Here is an 11,581-nt window from a genome sequence, read left to right as displayed (position 1 = left end):
CGAGACGTGCTCCTCGGCCGCATGTCCCCGAGACCACCTCCTCGGCGCGGCCAGCCCGCCCGAGACGTGCTCCTCGGCCGCATGTCCCCGAGACCACCTCCTCGGCGCGGCCAGCCCGCCCGAGACGTGCTCCTCGGCCGCATGTCCCCGAGACCACCTCCTCGGCGCGGCCAGCCCGCCCGAGAAGTGCTCCTCGCCCACATGTTCCCGAGACCACCTCCTCGGCGCGGCCAGCCCGCTTGGGACGTGCTCCTCGGCCGCATGCTCCCGAGACCACATCCTCGGTGCGGCCAGCCCGCCCGAGACGTGCCCCTCGGCCGCATGTTCCCGAGACCTCCTCGGCGCGGCCAGCCCGCCCGAGACGTGCTCCTCGGCCGCATGCTCCCGAGACCACATCCTCGGTGCGGCCAGCCCGCCCGAGACGTGCTCCTCGGCCATATGTTCCTGAGACGTGCCCTTCGGCCGCATGCTCCCGAGACCACATCCTCGGCGCGGCCAACACGCCCGAGACACATTCCCCGACCTCATGCCGCACTAAGCACCTACGCAGCGTGGCCTACTTGCCCCGGACCTGTGCCTCAATCGTGAACCACGAAGAACACTGCCGCTTACCGATCAAAGCCACGCCTCGAATCCCCACCGTCCGGTGCCGAGCCATGGCTTCCTTGGGAGGGGGGGGGATATGATATGGCAAAAAATGGTAAACCCCACTCCCGGCAACGCCCCCCGCACGTGGACAGGCGCAGCGCCCAAGGGAGAGCAACGAGGGCAACGGTCTGCGTCCGGACGTCAGCCTCACTGAGCCCACAGCCCCTCAGTCAACCCAGCACAGTAGGACGAGACAGAAGTAGGTAGCGGTTGAAGCTCGCCCATGCCCTGCGATTCCCCGATCCCATACGCAACATCCTCGGCGATGTTGGACGCCATCAGAGATACGGCCCCGACCGACGGGATGGCGCGCCCGATAATGCCGAGTTCCCCTATAAACGTCCTCGAGCCAGAGGGAAGAGGGCAGACTGGACGCCCAGAACAACCGCCACTTCATCTCTCTAACTTGATCGTCGGAGGGGTCGGGTCGAACCGACCCGACCTTTGTGCAGGTATCAAGCTGAGGTCTCCCGTTCAGGACACGCAGGCAAGGAGTCCCCACCCGGAGGAAGTCGCTTCATCGCCCCGAGTCCGAGGCCGCACCCGACCACCCCGGTGGAGACGAGCATCGCCCCAGGGAGATCCCCGCCATTCGGACCCCCGAACGAGCCGAGACGACCTCCCGGGTCACGGCTAAGAAAAAAAGGTGTTTACACTAACAGTTTCCCACCCAATCAGCATCAGCAAAGGCATGGAGAGATGAAGTTGAGTTGTTTTGCGGAGAAAGAGACCATGATTAAGGGTCCCTTTAAGATATCGCAAAATTCGTTTAACCGCAGACTAATGTATGGCAGAAGGTTGGTGCATGTATTGAGACAATTTATTGACTGCAAATGAGATATCTGGACGGGTGAGAGCCAAGTATTGTAAGGAGCCAAGTACTTGCCGGTATTGAGTTGAGTCCGTAGTAGGGCTACCATCACATAATTTGAGTGATTCACCAGTAGAGAGAGGAGTAGCAACTACTTTCGCATCCTGCATATTTGTCTTTGATAATAAGTCTTGAATATACTTTCTTTGAGAGAGGAAGAGACCGGAGGATGTAAATGTTGCTTCCATTCCCAGAAAGTAGCTCAATGGTCCTAAGTCTTTGAGGGAGAATCAATTAGCCAATTGATTTAAAAATGTCTGATCCTCCAAGGCAGAGCAGGATGCTGGCTGCTAGGAGGCCTGCACCCATAAGGTCCTCTCGGAAGCAGTGAGGATAATGTTGTCGGAGTTGAGGACAGCGGTGGCGGAGGCATTGGAGGGAGAAGGCCAAGAGCTGGTCGATGGACCAGCGCGCGGAAGCAGAGCAGATCTGGAGCAGAGGAGCAGAGGGTCAGTGACTTCAATGGTTTGATGATGATGCAGCAGCAGTTTCCATGGCCTGACGTGAAGCTGATGGGTGAGGTTGAAAAACGCTGATGGGTGAGATTGTGGGTGAGATTGAAAGACTCAAAGAGGAGAACATCGCTCTGATATCACGATAGAACAAGAGAATGAAGAATGAAATTATAAGGATAAAACAAAAAAGCACACTTGGTTGAGGAAATCTCGGACAGCGGAGAAAATCTTTCTTTTATCATATAAAATCTCTCTCACTCAATGGTCACTTCTTTTTTAAGGAGCCATCAACTCGTTAAAGCGTTTCTCAGTTGTGTACAGACATCATCAGGAACCTGTTAAATCAACCAGTGTCTCGTCTTCATGCTTCGGATTTCAAGAAGACGAAAGACATCTGTGTTTCCTGTGCTTTGGGTTTAAGCATTTGCCGAGAAATGACAGGAAGTAGTCCGAATCTCACCATCCCTGAGATCGAAACCACTTAATCTGACATGCAACATCCACTAGCACCTGCCATGGAGGACGGAGACCGGGTGAAGCAGGCCGGAAGCACGAAGCTACCGCGAAAAGGAGCGTAGCAGCAGCAATAAAAGATCTCGCCGACAACACCAGACACCAAGAAACCACGGCCAGTCGCTTGGCCTCCTGCCCACATGCACAGTGTGCATTATAGAATGGAATCCGCCGCCGCCATGCATGTTCTCTCGCCCGCGGGCGCGCGGCTCAAACCCCACTCTTCTTCCTTCTCCTCCTCGTCGGCTCAGGGAGCACCGCCGGTGCCTGCATCCCCCGGCAGCACATGGGCGGTAGGTTCATGGCATCATGTGATGGCATGTGCCTGCCATGTCTCTAATACGGGCTGCAGGTCTCGAACCGCTTCCTTTGGCTTTGTTAGAGGTCTGCCTCCACCGCTGGGATTCAGACGAGCGGCTGTCGTGGCCTCAGCGACGCATGTGGAGGCCGGAATTGGTATTGGGTTGGTGTTGAGGGTGACACTGAACTGTGAATTGTGCGGCCATCATGTGGGAGATGTCATAGCAGTCACATGGACGGACGGGAGTGAAGTCCGGAAAGCCAGAGGGAGCACTTACACAGGGTATGAGATTTGTCCACGCAAACAAGCCGATCACATCCATCGAGCGAGCTGCGAAGGCTTAGTACGTAAACAATGACGTACTTCTCTCTCTCTCTCTCTGTCTCTTCTCTCTCCGCCCTTTATGATGCAGTTGAGCACTTCCAGATGCCAAACACAGTTGGCGAACACCAACTGAGCCCAGCCATTAGCCCCAGCAAAAGCCCCGACAAAACACATTCTGCTGCACAGTGTCTCCTGCTAGAATCTAAGCGAGCCAATGCCAGCAAGTGACATTTATTTTGAGCATAAATCCCAATCCAGCAACGTTATCTTCCATCCCTCACTACTCTCCGATTCCTTAGTTTATATATATGCCCCCAACCTGTGTGTGTGTGTCTCTCTCTCTGTCTTTGCCTGCTGCACGACAAGATAACTTGCATTCCATGGACAACCACAGCACCCATGTTGTCTTCTCTTCTAAGCATGTCAATGCCAGCCTCGCCGAGAGAAGTCAGCGGATAAAGATGGCGGCAGAGATGGGGCTCGTTCGGTCCTCCCGCGGCCGTCACTGGAGCCGCGCCCTCGGCCGGCGCCTCCTACAGAGGGAAGGGATAACTGGCTGCGGGTGCAAGAACGCGGCACTGTCGACCTCGTCAAATGTGTTCGAGGATTTGGGCGTAAGGGAGATCGAGGACGACGCGGCGGAGATAGAGACGCGGGTAAGAGCACTGCAGAGGTTGGTCCCTGGAGGAGAGGAGCTAGGCTTGGAGCGGCTGTTCGAGGAGACGGCCGACTACATCGAGGCGCTGCAGGGGCAGGTGAGCGCGATGAGGGCCATGTCATGCTTGCTTGATGGGTTGGAGAGGGAGAAGAGGATGATGGGCAAATGAGAGTTGTTCTTGATATGTTTCCTCTCTCTCTCTCTCTCTCTCTCTCTCTCTCTCACTCACTCACTCATAATAGGAGACATCCATCCCTCTCTACCCACAAGTCACCAGGAGTAATACGTTCAACCTGTGAAATGGCTTCGTGTATCATGTAACATCACAATGCTATGAGAAATAAATGAACGAAATGAGATGTTGATGACGATGATGAATGGAATAATTCATACAAAATGGTGGCGAATTGATTCCATACAGAATTTGGAGCTGCTCCCATCTTTTTATTTCCTTCCTTCTAAGAACCATAAAAATGAGAGATTTGGCAATAAATAGTTATTTTTATTTTTTTTAGTGTTTGTTAAGTATTTGGATAAATTATATCGAGAAGTTATATTATAACAATAATCATCAAAATTTTGAAGCAAATTTCAGTTGCGTTTTTGTAAACATTTTCATTAATTGATGACTCCTTAAACTTTAGCTACAGTTTCTACGTACTTTCGTTGTTAATTTCCATCTATAATTTTAAGAAAAAAAAAATTCAATATTCTGTATTTTTTGTCAACTGACACCTAAATTTGTTCTTCGAAGTGATGCCAATTAATAGTTTAGTTTTCTTATTAGGTCGGGTGATGCCAATTAATATCAGAGCCGAACCCGAGGAGAAGATTAGATAGGGTTCTAAACCGAGATATCCCATTCAATTAACAAGTAGGTAAAAGACAGGCTTCCCTTAACCTATAGAACAAGCATCGAGAGGACCACTGCCGAAGCTCACAAGAGCCAATACCATGGCATCTTTCACTGTCTGCATCCGGCAACTGAGTCATGTCCTTCGAAGTGGACCTCATCGAACATACAAGGCAAGAAGGTGAGGGAAGCAGGAAAAGCTGTGCATGAAAAGGTCGGAAAGATTCATAGTCTCACAATCTCATTACGTTCAAGCCTGAGTAGGACCACAGCTTTCTCTCGTCTTGATCTTTTCCGCCGTCGTAAGGCATCTCACCGAAGAGGGTCTCACTCCCTCCCTCTCCGCTCCAGGCCAAGCCGCAAGGGTGTTCCCCTCGATGGGCGCATTATTCTTTTGCCTCGGGCCGCCATGTAAGTGTTCCCGGGGATCCCTTACGCTCGTACAGATTTCTCCGAGACAGGATGATGACACACTACATCATGTTTTGTTACTGTTTTATGATTACCAGATCGGACAATTAATGTGGATTTTACTTATGTTTAAATGGATAGCCTTGTGATAAATTGTTGCCCAGTTTCCGGTAATCTAAATACATGAAGTGATCATAGTCTTTGTTGGCGTTCCTACAGGTTCTTTGATATGGTAACATTCCCTTCTTCATGGCCTTGACAACTGTTCATTTGTATTTTGCCTAAACAAAGAAAAATATCTTATGCTGCTTGCATTTTTGCCAAATGCAAAACCCATCTGCAAGACAACCGAATTTGTATAGGTGATTTGTATGAAATTTCTTATTATACCTTCAATTAATGAAGAAATAGCTTTCAAATGGGTAACAAGAATCTTACTATTTCAACCACAAGACCTGGAACAATTCCAAATTTAAAAGCAGTGTAGCATCAAGAAAGCATTTCCATATACATGGGCATGAGAGTATATCCCACTGATATCTCTCTCTGTTAGACAGATCCAACAAGCCTTGAACAGAATGACTCACCTTTGAAGCTGCTGGGATTGACCATTCATTCCTCTCTACAATATTAGCACAACTTTTTGATACTGATGAGTCAAAATAGAATGTCTCAGACTTAGCATTATAACTGATCTTTAGCATTTATTTATGTACATGACTTTTACATGATCACCATATATTACACAACAAGATTGTTCTATAGTCAATTTCATATGCAACGATCATTTCAACCAAGTCCTTGACCAACAGAATGATCAATGTATAAAGATGATTCAAAGTTTGTGCAGCCTCAATTTGAGCACCGTGTTGAGGTTGAAGAGTTACAAACGTGCGCGGAGCATGAGTATATGCCGGTGAGAGCTCAAACGAAAACTGCTGAAGAATCATACACAAAGCCGTTTTTGCTTCAAGCAACGCAAAATTCTGACCAATGCAAACCCGAGGGCCCCCGCTAAACGGAAAGAATGCAACTTGGTCTTTAGATGCCTTCGCGATCCCTTGAGCAAATCTTTCTGGTTTGAACTCACTTGCATCTTTGCCCCAGAGATCCGGGTCATGGTGAATGAAAACTATGGGCACCATGAGCAATACTCCTGGTGGGTAAACTATGTTTCCAAGTTCATCGTCTTGTATGCTATCCTCTGTATCAGAATTGCTGGTGGATATAGTCTCAGAACCTCATATAGTATCATTGTCACCTGCCAAATAAAGTTTGGACTTAGATAATACTTTCATTCTCATTCTCAATTGTTTGGATGCTAGATTAACATGATATGTTCTGATGAAAGGGACAGAAACAAGAAAAATCTGCAATACTATAGTTGCAAAAGATTTCAAGTACATCTTACTCGAAACATGCAAATGCTATAAAGAACAGGCTGAGAATTGATACAACAATTTGTTTTCTGTAATGTAGCACTGTAATGTCATTTTGAGATGGACATTGACTAATGCTTGGATTTTATAGAAAGCAGGATGCTAATAAGTAACATAATTAGTTCAGATCACACAATCAAAACTCAGAGACAAACATTTGGAAGTGTACTCTTCAAATTTGATGCAGGAACAATACTTACAATCTTTAAGTGGCTCAAGCCATCAAAGTCCGGTTTGTTTTTTCCAAAGGCCTGTAGAACCTCTTCTCTAGCCCTTACTTGCCACTCAGGATGCATGCTCAGCACCACCATTGTCCATGTTAGCAATGTGGAAACCGTCTCTTGTCCCGCAAAGTAAAATAGCTTACATTCTTCAACCACTTCATCAGAAGTCATCCCGGCATTCTTGTTCCCATGTTCCTGGAAGTGTTGTAAATTGGACTCCATCAACAAGCCCAACAGGTCATTGTTGGTTGCTTCGCCAGTTCTCATAGCTTCCTGTCTCTCCTTTATTATACCTCGTAGAAGTGATCGAACCTCTCTATTAATCGCTTTGATTCTGTTATTCTGTGGGGTAGGCAGAAATCTGCACTGCAGGCAACTATCAGCAACAAAACAGATCTCGCAATGGTGGCAAATGCAAAAATTCGAATGTCTGCAAGCGAATAGTCTTTGTTCTTCAACTGAAACTTGGGAGAGAAGGAAATCACCTGTAACCAGGGATGTACGCCCTCTGGATGGCATGAAAGACAAGTTGAGTTAGCTCAACTTGAAGTTGGAAGATTCGTCTACCTTTTTCATAGCTGCTACCGAAAGCTGCGCGTGAAATGACGTCTCCAGTGAAGCTTTGGAGATCAGGCCAAACATCTAATTCACAGGATCCCTCCTGGCCGACCAAATTCTCACATCTGCCGAGGAGATCACCACAAGAAGCAGAGAACGCCGGCAACATTCGCTGCGAATTACAACAAAGCAAGAGGCATTTGAATGATCTAAAATCGTATGAGCCGCAAGCTAGAATTGAGATGTGTCCTAAGTGGAGAACCATGGATCATGGATTGATTACCTTTAACTTCTCGACATGGAAAGCAGGGTTCAGAATCCTCCGGTGTTTGGCCCACTTTCCCCCATGATAGCTTATAAGCCCAGAAGCTACAGCTCGTCCGAGGGGGCTTTGACTTGCTCGTTCAAAATGACCAAACTTGTTCGATAGGATTTCCCTCACCAATTCCGGGTCCATGATCATCACCCGCGGCACAGGCCCGAACCAGGTAAAGAATGTTTTGCCTGAGTTTGAGACGCCGAATTGAACATAACACAGCGAAAGGTTTAGAAATCTATCGATCAGTCACCGATAGAATCGAACAACTTGCTGAAACACTGGGAGTTGGCAAAGCAAAAGAGGGAGAAGGGGGAGTGAGACAGCGGCGGCCGAGAGCACTTGCCGAATTCGTTCATAGCGGCGCGGAGGAAAGGCGCGACGCGAGGGATGATGTGGTGGGACAGGGGGATGGGCTTGGAGAGCGCCTCCTGGCCCTCCTTGATGTCGCCGCGGATGAAGCGGTAAGGGGTGCCTCGGAGTCCCTGCGCCCGGAGCAAGCGCTCCTGTCGCCTGGGCCTCCACCATGCCCAGTTCAGCGTCCACACCGCGCAGGCCAAGAGCAGCACCCATCCCAAGCTCCACAGCCCCTCCGCCGACACAGAAAGCCCCATGGGATACTGCAGCAGGGAGGAACACGGGAGAAGGCTGCAGCGTTCCGGTGGTGGATTTAGTTCCTGTAGCGCGAGCTAATCTCATGGTGAACCGGTTGATCTCGGGGTAGCGTGACTCCAGTCGTCGCGACCGTCGCCATTGGCGCTGGTTTTCCAGGCCGCGTGCGATGGAAGGAATAAACAGCCGGACCACCACACTTTGTTTCTTTCTCGTCGTCTCTATCTTAACAATGCCGGTTCAAACTGAAACTTGTGTACATGATGAGGGGTTCTCCGGTTCTAATGGTGTGACCACTAGTCTATCCAGTGTCTGTTTAGTTGAGCAATCATTCCGAGCTTTCTCTTCTCTTCAAGGTGAGACTCATCCAGTCTATCTTTAATTCTAGCGTCCAGAAATGCTATAAAAATTCTGTATCAATAATTTAGTTGTTATTAGGAAAAAATATCGATTCAGAGGTAGTGTGCGTAAGAAATCTAAATCTAATATGATCGACGAAAGATTTCAACACTCACTTGAAAATTCAGGTTAACTCGAATATACGCTATGCAATCGATCTTTAAGCGCTCGTGATCAAATGAGATTTTTGATGCTCAAGTCAGTAATCAATAAGGATATAGTAATATTGATAAATAATAATTAATCTCGATTTGAATGATTCGATGATTTTTTATAAAAAAATTTATTAAAAAAATTATTTTTAGATATGAGCAAAATATTCTTTTAGTATTTGTCTCTTATCGTCGTCCTCGCGTATAAATTAGGTTGTCATGTGTAAAACACTTACCTTTAAATTTTGGTAAAAATTAATTAGGTTAAATCCTATGTTCCTCAATTTATTTTTATATCTGAGCTTTCTAAAAAGAAAGGTAAACAAAATTACCTTACCTGATAATTATATTACACCTTTGTCGTACTCCCAAAACAATTTTTAAGAAGTATGAATCTATCTTAAATCAAACAATTTTTATCAACCATTCACAAGCCAAATCCACTATCCAAGATAAAATTTGAAGACACAAAAAAAATAAATTTTTATACACATATATGTATAGTTTATAATCACTTGATAATTCTATAAAACCTAAAAGCAACTCAAAAATCATTAACAATTACCTATAAACCCATAAGAGTAAGATTTGCTATAATTATAAAATCAATTATTTACCATAAGTTCATATCAATACAAAACTTCAAACTTCACATTCTAAGCTTGTAAATATGAGAGATCTTATAATCTTTATAATATCAATTCATATTTGTTTGAATAATATTATAAGCAAAGTATATTTTTATAACAATATCATATCAAATCAGCAAAGACTTATCAAAATCTTCTAACATTTTACCGTCTCAACCCAAACCTAACATTAGGGTGAGTGACAAATTAAAATTAAAAAAATTACATATCAATAGAGTGAGCTATAAGGTTCCGTAAGTGACTAATATATCCATGTTGAAGAGATGACAAATCATTTGACCTAAAAATCAAGGTGTAAGGTATGGATGCAAAAATTATATATATATATATATATATATTTTCATTAAAAGTATACTTAATAAGGAAGTAGATTCTTATTAAGATAAGCTGCTCAAAAGTTATATATAAGCTGCTCAATATTAAGATGTTCAAGAGTATAATCATATTTGATATTTTCAATGAATTGTTCATAAAATAAAGAACATATAGGAATAGATAAGCAGATACTTTGAAAAATATGTCAAAGAAACATACAGGGTGAGTGTACTAGTTTAACTATTTTGATTAGTGGTTTAGATTAAACAAAGTTGATAGGCCAGTTAACCTATTAAACTTGGATCGTGACATTACATGATTTTTTTTCAAGTCAATCTTTAAGAAATCTCATCAAGCTAGACTCTCAACCCTATAATACATCTTCGATGCTCAAGTCAATATTGATTATACCTAGGTGTACCTATGTATAGAAGATAAGAATAGTTATTAAAGAAACTTTATTGAAGAAGTAAAAAAACTTAAAATATATTAACATATCTCTCTCCTATTTAAGGATTTTCTTTAACAGAATAGAAGATTTTCCTCAACAGAATACAGAAATTTCCTTAGAAAATTTTATCTTCTATCAATAACTACTTATAACATATATTAGACTGTTTTGTTAATTAATCATGTTGTTCATACGATGATGCATACATATAGACATAGGATTATTGTTGGATAATGCATAATATTGACTATTAAAACGGTGAGACATCAAATGTATATAATGCTAATACGTTAATCACATCATATCTACTGTAAGTCCAATAATAATGTCATAAGGATTTGGATATTATGAATCTTCGAGAACTTAATTAAATATATTAAATATGTGTATGGGTACATAAGATAAGTGATAAAGTTTTTTTTTTCTGTAAATTTGAAATGATAAATAAATTTACATAAAGAAAGCAGATTATTTGGAAAAACATGGCTCAACGTTACGAGGAGAGCCTCATTATTAAACACCACTTCCTTTTTCTAATCCAAACTACAAATAGTCTATTACATTATGCAGTAGATAAAGCATTAAAGCATTAAAGCATTAAAGCATTAAAGCATCGCAGAACCATAATCTCCCCCAAGTGAGATTCTGCTTGTTACGGGACGACTCCGAGTTTGTGCAACCTCAGTTGAGCACCATGTTGAGGTCGAAGCGTGACGACACTGTGAGGAGCATGAGCATACGACGGTGAGAGCTCAAACCAAAATCTTTGAAGAATCGCACTCAATCCCATCTTAGCTTCCAGCAACGCAAAATTTTGACCGATGCAAACGCGAGGACCCCCGCCGAACGGAAAGAAAGCAATCTGATCTCTCGACGCCTTCGCTATCCCTTGTGCGAATCTCTCCGGTTTGAACTCGCTTGCATCTTCGCCCCACAAGATTTGGTCATGGTGAAGGAATACTATGGGCAATGCGAGCAGTGTTCCTGGTGGGTACGATACGTTTCCGATTTCCACCGTCTTGTATGTTCTCCTCTGGATGAGTAGCAGCGGTGGGTACAACCGAAGAACCTCGTATAGTATCATCGTCACCTGCCACAGCAATTGTTTAGACCCTGCATTTACCTAAAAGAAAGCTGATTAGCGTAATGGCAGAGCACTCACAATCTTTAAACGGTTCAAGCCATCGAACTCTGGTTTGTCTTTCCCAAGGACCTGCAGGACCTCTTCTCTAGCCCTTTCTTGCCATTCGGGATGCATGCTTAAGACTACCATCGTCCATGTAAGCAAGACAGCAGTTGTTTCTTGCCCTGCAAAGTAGAATAGCTTGCATTCCTCAACCACTTCATCGATTGTCATCCCAGCCTTCTTGTTCCCATGCTCCTGGAATTGCTTGATATTGGACTCCATCAACAAGCCCAAGAGATCTTGGC

The 11,581-nt window shown here is 44.7% G+C and overlaps 2 protein-coding genes and 1 pseudogene across 2 annotated transcripts in view; 1 reads left to right on the top strand and 2 right to left on the bottom strand.

Moving 5' to 3' along the window:
* Window positions 1-3,492: 3,492 nt before the first annotated feature.
* Window positions 3,493-3,939, top strand: LOC135671992 (transcription factor PAR2-like). Its single transcript, XM_065180450.1, has one exon. The coding sequence runs from the start codon at window positions 3,493-3,495 to the stop codon at window positions 3,937-3,939; it is 447 nt and encodes a 148-aa protein (XP_065036522.1).
* Window positions 3,940-5,687: 1,748 nt separating this feature from the next.
* Window positions 5,688-7,820, bottom strand: LOC135641380 (cytochrome P450 CYP72A616-like; annotated as a pseudogene).
* A 2,684-nt stretch (window positions 7,821-10,504) lies between these two features.
* The window catches only part of LOC135641371 (cytochrome P450 CYP72A616-like), a 2,589-nt gene continuing 1,512 nt past the window's right edge, over window positions 10,505-11,581 (bottom strand). The window contains exons 4-5 of the mRNA XM_065156730.1: window positions 11,313-11,581; window positions 10,505-11,240 (exon numbers count right to left, since the gene is read on the bottom strand). The exon at window positions 11,313-11,581 is cut by the window's right edge and continues 116 nt beyond it. Coding sequence (XP_065012802.1) covers window positions 10,803-11,240; window positions 11,313-11,581 — 707 coding nt within the window. The 3' untranslated portion in view covers window positions 10,505-10,802. The remainder of the gene's footprint in view (window positions 11,241-11,312) is intronic.

The sequence above is a fragment of the Musa acuminata genome, chromosome BXJ1-4 (genome assembly GCF_036884655.1).
Source record: "Musa acuminata AAA Group cultivar baxijiao chromosome BXJ1-4, Cavendish_Baxijiao_AAA, whole genome shotgun sequence".
Taxonomy (NCBI): domain Eukaryota; kingdom Viridiplantae; phylum Streptophyta; class Magnoliopsida; order Zingiberales; family Musaceae; genus Musa; species Musa acuminata.
Note: the sequence above shows the minus strand (reverse complement) of the source record. Positions and strands in the feature narration are given on the sequence as shown.